This window comes from Ammodytes marinus, assembly GCF_949987685.1.
Source record: "Ammodytes marinus genome assembly, chromosome: 21".
In the NCBI taxonomy this organism is placed as follows: Eukaryota; Metazoa; Chordata; class Actinopteri; order Uranoscopiformes; family Ammodytidae; genus Ammodytes; species Ammodytes marinus.
Genome location: NC_137225.1, coordinates 23,753,691 through 23,761,190, shown reverse-complemented (window position 1 = coordinate 23,761,190; position 7,500 = coordinate 23,753,691). Strand labels below are relative to the sequence as shown.

Sequence of the window (7,500 nt, the reverse complement as noted above, 5' to 3'; positions counted from 1 at the left end):
ATAACGTTAACCTCGGCTAATAACAACAAGGGGCTGTAGGCCTACCGTACATAGTTTGGCTTAATTTAGCTTGAAGCACTGAAAAAAAAACGAATAAAATGTGGCCAGAATAGCCTATATCATTTCTGTGCTTTTATTATTAGGCTAAATACATATCTAAACTGTAGCCCAGACATAGCCTACTACTCATGATGACTAGCATTGTTTAGCTAACCAGTGCTGCTAGCTAGCAAATGTGAAATGCTGAATCATGCTACGTTAGCTGCTAGCACAAAATAAGTGGTAAATAGTTTTTGAAAATTAAAATGGAAAAAATTAAATTAAATACATTTTATGAAAGGCCTTTAAACAATATGATTGCTTATCTATCTATCTATCTATCTATCTATCTATCTATCTATCTATCTATCTATCTATCTATCTATCTATCTATCTATCTATCTATCTATCTATCTATCTATCTATCTATCTATCTATCTATCTATCTATCTATCTATACTTAAAGTTTGTCCTTCTGTGACACTGGTCCAGGTTTTATGTGCTATGCAGCTGTCATGTGTCAGTTGGAAGGATGTAAGGGATGGACAGAGGATTTATGGGGTTCAGGTGACTGGGAGATTCTCTCTCACACACACACACACACACACACACACACACACACACACACACACACACACACACACACACACACACACACACACACAGTCAAACAAGCACACACATATATACACACAGGGAGATAACTTTGCAACTCGCCCTCCATCTCTCTCTCACACACACACACACACACACACACACACACACACACACACACACACACACACACGGTCCCCCATCCATTTCTCCATCCGTCTGTCACTGAGTTACATCTTCACACAGGTGCCAAACAGCAGGACGTCCATGTTGTGAAATCATTGACCTCCGTTTGACTGAAATTAACCTTTTGCTTCAACTGGTTTTATGATATATCTTGATTTTTTAAAATGGCGACTGGTAACAAATACACAGTGTAGGCCTAATAGCATTTGTTTGGTAGCTGTTGGCAAAAAAATTATAAAAAAACATATTTTTCCTTGTAAAATCAAGGAGAATTTCTAAGATTTATTTTTGTAAAATTATGAATTTAATTAAAAAAAATAAAATTACTCAAAATATTACTCCCGAGCCCCGTCTGTATTTATTAAAATTTTAATATTTATTAAAAATTTTAACCTAAAATGTGGATCTACTTAACAGACAGTACACATTACTAGAGATGCAACTGACAATATCTTAAAATTATAAAATCTTCTGTCGAATTTAAATTTTTAATAATTGGTTCAAAATAAAATTCAGAAAAAAAGTTTTATTTTTAATTTAATGAAAAAACAAGAAAGTATAATTATTAAAATTATCCAAAGAGATTTTTTATGATTTCAAAGAAAACGATTAAAAAAAAATCAAATCCTCCTATTTGCGGAGCTGGAATCAGAGAATTTAGTTATATTTGTCTTTTATTTATTTTTAAATTATTAAGAAATTAAAATCACATTAAACCACATTAAAATATTGGCAAAATTGACTGTTTTATCCATGTTTTGATGTAGCCTAACTGATGGGTGTTTCACATGGTTACCGTTGCCGTGATCTTCTTGTAACTAAGGAAACTGTCTCTATGTTGACATTTTCTTGGTTGTACTTTTTAAGGATGGAAATTTAAAACGCACATCTTCTGTTAAATACAAGTTTGGTGAGTGGCTATGATTTTAATATGAGGATTCCTCAGTTACTTTGAAATGTACTAGTTTGTTTTGGTTGCTAGTAATTTTAAAAATATAATGGAAAATATAGAACATATGAACTTTTAAAGTTGGCTAAAATTTTCTTTTTATTCTGGTGGATACAGGTTGTAGCCTACTTTTTAAGGATGGAAATTTAAAACACACATCTTCTGTTAAATACAAATTTGGTGAGTGGCTATGATTTTAGTATGATGATTCCTCAGTTACTTTGAAATGTACTAGTTTGTTTTGGTTGCTAGTAATTAAAAAAATATAGAAATATAGGCTAAAAAATTTGGGTTAAAATTTGGGTAAAATGTTTGCTAGGTTTTAAGTTAGCACAAAGTAGCATATCGAGTCTGTTAGTCTTAATTATGATTTTTTATGTTGATGTAACTTAACTTTTAAATGCTTGATAAGTTAATTAATTCAATATTTAAATACAATACTCCTAACTTAAGTATCTTAAATTCAAAGAGTTGAACATACAATAACAAAAGTTAAACATGGGCCTGTTTATTAAGATAGGCTACACATAAAACAAATGCTAAAAATCCTACTTCAGTTCCAAACGTACACTGTTGTAATGTTCCTTATTTAATTTATAAATAAAATGTTAATTCTTAGATATTTAAAAATGTGTAATTTAAATAGAGTTCCCTTCTTTTATTTTGAAATGTAGGTTTTATAAATACAAGTTGTGTGTGTGTGTGTGTGTGTGTGTGTGTGTGTGTGTGTGTGTGTGTGTGTGTGTGTGTGTGTGTGTGTGTGTGTGTGTGTGTGTGTGTGTGTGTGTGTGTGTGTGTGTGTGTGTGTGTGTGTGTGTGTGTGTGTGTGTGTGTGTGTGTGTGTGTGTGTGTGTGTGTGTGTGTGTGTGTGTGTGTGTGTCTGTCTTTGTCAGTGTATTTAAGTAGGAAAAGGAGGGATGGATAAATGGAGCAGCAGTCTTTGTTAGAAGCACTTTGGCAGAGAGAGAGAGAGACAACTTTTCCATCACACACACACACACACACACACACACACACACACACACACACACACACACACACACACAGTTACATCCATTTACTCCCTGGCTCCCACACAGTGACCTTTTTTTCTGCTTTTGCATGGATGTGCAAGAATGTCAGGATGTCAGCGCTCTGTGTGTGTGTGTGTGTGTGTGTGTGTGTGCGTGTGTGTGTGTGTGTGTGTGTGTCAAAGCGGGTGTGAGGATGACGGCTGGGAGCAGATGCAGTAACATCAGCTATCAACCACACACACACACACACACTGCATTCATCCACTTGGTCATATACAATTCAGTGTCACCACAGTCACACACACCGACACACACACACACACACACACACTGAAATATTAATAGTTATTGAGCCAGAATTGGGCGTTAATCATGTCGTATTTAACAGCCTTTTCCAACAGCGCCACCATGAGGCCAATGTGTGTCTTAGCCAACACTTATACCCTACTTTTATCCATCTTTATTCACCGTATTCATTTATTTTCTTTTGCATTTACTTGCTCTGGCTAAACTGAAACCATGTGAAATGTGTCTTTTTACCATAGTTTTTATTTAAAGGAATACTTCACCCATACGGAACCGGCCTTCTATCATTATAAAATTGCTATTATAATATAATGAATGAGGTTTTCCTTCCCTCAGTCTTCCCTCAGTCTTCCCTTGGCCCAGCTGTCCTGTTAATCCTAACCCTACATTTTACCATGTGTGATGTCACATTGGTAAAATGTAGGGTTAGACAGTGAGACCATAAAACACTCTTTCTGCCTTTTCTCAGGCTAGGATGAACCGATTTCTAAAATGTTTTTACATTTATACTACATAGGATCTCAGAGTTCAATACACCTTCATATTCCCACCGGTGAAGTAGGGCTTAAACTCTTTTTGGCCACTCCGGGGCACTGTACGTTCTTAAACCTAATCCCATTCTATCCATCCTTCCAAACTATCTGCTGCCATTCTTTCCAAGAGGCTGTTAAAAAAAAACTGCTGCCTGAGCATTTCATCGTGTGTGTGTGTGTGTGTGTGTGTGTGTGTGTGTGTGTGTGTGTGTGTGTGTGTGTGTGTGTGTGTGTGTGTGTGTGTGTGTGTGTGTGTGTGTGTGTGTGTGTGTGTGTGTGTGTGTGTGTGTGTGTGTGTGTGTGTGTGTGTGTGTGTGTGTGTGTGTGTGTGTGTGTGTGTGTGTGTGTGTGACCTCTCCTTGTATCTCTTAGATGACAAACTGTAACGTGTCCGCGGCAGGTGCACGAGCCATGGATTGTTTTTTACATTAGCGTCATTCATCTTCACACACACACACACACACACACACACACACACACACACACACACACACACACACTGCCAGTTGTCACCAGTCACTCGCAGAACTCTACTCATCCTCCACATTGTTTAATCTTAGATGGTAAAAACTGAATTGTTTCAACTAAACAGTAAAATGCAAATTCAACTGATCAACACAAAACAATTCTTCATTCGTGTTTGCAGCTAATACCCTGTGTGTGTGTGTGTGTGTGTGTGTGTGTGTGTAATTAAAGCCTGAATAAACAGCGAGACATTTTTATAGACGAGATGATTAAGGTTCAATAAAATAAAAGCAGAATTAAGAGTTGGATAAAATTCCCCAAAATAAAATAAAAAATCTCAAATTTTGTATGATTCATTTTCAAAATATAACTTTTTCAATCTTAACTGCTGCATGCAACTTCCATCATTTTACAGACTCCCTCTCTCTCTCTCTCTCTCCTCCATTTCCTTTCTGAACAAGGAATGTCACACACACACACACACACACACACACACACACACACACACACACACACACACACACACACACACACACACACACACACATAAGCATACACACACATAAGCATACACACGGGGATATAACTTTGCTACTCACCCTCCATCTCACACACACACACACACACACACACACACACACACACACACACGCACACACACACACACACACACGCACACACACACGCACACACACAGATGGAGGAGGAAGTGGAGTGTCTTCCTGTGTTGCCAAACAGGAAGCAGCAATTAGCTTTTTCTTCTTCTTCTCTCATCTCTGTAAAAACTACATTTTCAAAAAATTTGTAGTTTTTTAAAATTCTCACATTGTGTTGTCTTCCTTCCTTGTTCTTGTACAAATGTTTTAACTTTCATTCCTAGTAGCTTTTAAAGTATAGCTACGACGAGGAACTTTTAAATATTTCTAAAACAGTCTCATCTCTCCTCTGATGATCATAAATTACATGCAACAGCAAACGAGACCATCAGTGTAAAAGAAAGAATGCTACTTTTTTTTTTATATAGTTTTTCTTAATGCCTTTGTCATGGGGTATATACGCTCACCCAGGAACAACAGCTGGCGTGGTAAAAACACTACCGCTTTTGTCCAAAGGGGGGCGCTAGAATTAACACACACTGAAGGTTCCTCGGAGCATTTTTTAAGCTATAAAATAACCTGCTAAGAATCCTCTATGAGCCTGAAAAGTATTGTTATGAGTATGAAATCCTAAATTGTGTTTTTCCTCGTGTGTGTTTGTTGCAGCAGTCATGGACAACTGCTCAGATGAACAACCAGACAACATTAACGGAGAGGAGGAGGCGGAGATATCGGAAGAGAAACCGCTAAATAACCTCAAGGGTGCGTTCAAATACCTCAACTAAAAATCTGACATATTTTTCCTGCTAGAAAATGTCTCATAGATCAGACAGTGAACAACACATGAACAAATCCTTCTGTAATAACCTTCAGAATAGTGCTGAGAATGATTATGGAAAGTTTTAGTTGATGTAAGTGCTTTAGAAGTTGTCGATTTTTTGGTTCAGAGTATTGAAAAATAAAAACTAATGTTGAGATGATGTCCGTTGAAGATGGTTGTATAGGAGAAATATACAGACGCAAACAGACAAGGTTTAGTCAAATAAACACCTGAATGTACATGTTGGACCTTTGATTTATACTAGTATGAAAGAAGACATGTTAATGTAATGGAAGTAAAATAGAAAAACATCTCAAAATTGACCAGTTTTCATAAAAAAAAATAAAAAATTTACCTACATTGTCTCGCCTTAAAAGAAATGTGGATTATTTCTTCACGATATGTTTATTTTCTTTTTCCTTTTTTCCACATAAAAAAAGAAAAAAAAAAGAAAATAGCTAAATCTATCCCTGCGTTCCAATCCCCATACTTCCCTACTATTTAGTATGCCAGAAAAAGATTTAGGATGTCCCAATACATGCACGTCAATTGCAGTATGCCAAAAACACCTAGATGCCCCACTAACTCCAATAGCATTTTGGAGTATTCGTCTTTATTCTTGACATTTCTCAACATAATGAAAAAAAATCTTTCTTATCAGATTTTTTTTCTCTCTCCTGTCTGTGGCCCTTAAACTCTTCTGTACTTTAGTATGTAGTGTAGTAAAAAGACTAAAACTCTTCTGTACTTTAGTATGTAGTGTAGTAAAAAGAAAAAGTATGTGTTTTGGAACGCAGGGTGTCCAATTGAAACGTAATATTTCATATTTCCCGATACAGCGATGAATGGAGTGATGTCTGAATCGTCTTGCGGAGGAGAAAAGCTTCAGAACGGAGGTGTGGAGCGAGGGATGAGCAAAGGAGAGCGAGAAGAAGGAGGAGAAGGGGGCGGCGACCTTTCCTCCATCAACGCGATGATGTCAGCAGTGATGTCAGCAGCAGGGACCATCAACGGAGACGCAGAGAGCGGAGTGACGTCACCTAACAGCTCGACTGGGCCCTCGCCAAGGTGAATTTTTATTTTTTAATTTTTTTTAACCTTTATTTATACAGGTAAATCCCATTGATTCCGAAGACTCTTTTGCAAGGGAGACCTGTTCCCATTTACACGTTACCATTCACACACCGATAGCAGGCTAACTATCGACATTCACACGAGGCAAGGTGGGTGAAGTGTCTTGCCCAAGGACACAACAACTATGACACAGGTGGAAGGGCGGGGATCGAACCTCCAACCCTTTGATCATCGGCCGACCCGCTCTACCACCTGAGCCACAGTCGCCCGTACTTTACTCTGTGCTTTTCCATGGGACAGCTAGATTGGAGTAAGACATATACCGATTTTGCCACTCGAAAGGACCGCGTCACTTGTCTGAGTATACATGGCCTTTCAAATATTCAAATATTCGATAAATGGCCGGAGCATGGCTGTCTCCACTATGCTAGGTGGCGCTGTAGCCCTTTCAACCATGCTTTCAACAAGTGGTGATAGAGCCACGTCCGGTTCCCTTCCGGCAACAAGACTACAATTTATTACGTCGTCTCCTTCCACTTCCGGGTGAAATCTCGAGAAAGGCGCAGAACGAGAACTCCGATCTGCGATGTCCGATCCCTGTATACATGCAGAGAGAATGCCGACTATGAACGAGTTATCTAGGTGTGTGTGTGTGTGTTTGTTTGTGTGTAAACTGACGTCTCTCTCTCTCTCTCTCTCTCTCTCTCTCTCTCTCTCTCTCTTCTTGAAGCCCCTCCCCCAGCAAGTCTCTCTCGTCCGCCATGAGAGCTCCGCCTGGGCGCACTGCAAGACGACCGCAGATACACCCAAACAACGAGGTACAGACACAGACAGACAGAAAGGCAGACAGACAGACAGACAGACAGACAGACAGACAGACAGACAGACAGACAGTTTACACGTTTGGACAGCCACACTTGTGAGG

At 38.4% G+C, this 7,500-nt stretch overlaps 1 protein-coding gene across 1 annotated transcript in view; it reads left to right on the top strand.

Moving 5' to 3' along the window:
* Window positions 1–7,500, top strand: part of LOC307268042 (uncharacterized protein) — a gene marked incomplete at its 3' end in the record, with an annotated part of 56,409 nt that overhangs the window by 45,118 nt on the left and 3,791 nt on the right. Inside the window, exons 3-5 of the mRNA XM_080050554.1 lie at window positions 5,348–5,443; window positions 6,341–6,569; window positions 7,306–7,393. Of these exons, the coding sequence (XP_079906680.1) occupies window positions 5,353–5,443; window positions 6,341–6,569; window positions 7,306–7,393 (408 nt within the window). The 5' untranslated portion in view covers window positions 5,348–5,352. The remainder of the gene's footprint in view (window positions 1–5,347; window positions 5,444–6,340; window positions 6,570–7,305; window positions 7,394–7,500) is intronic.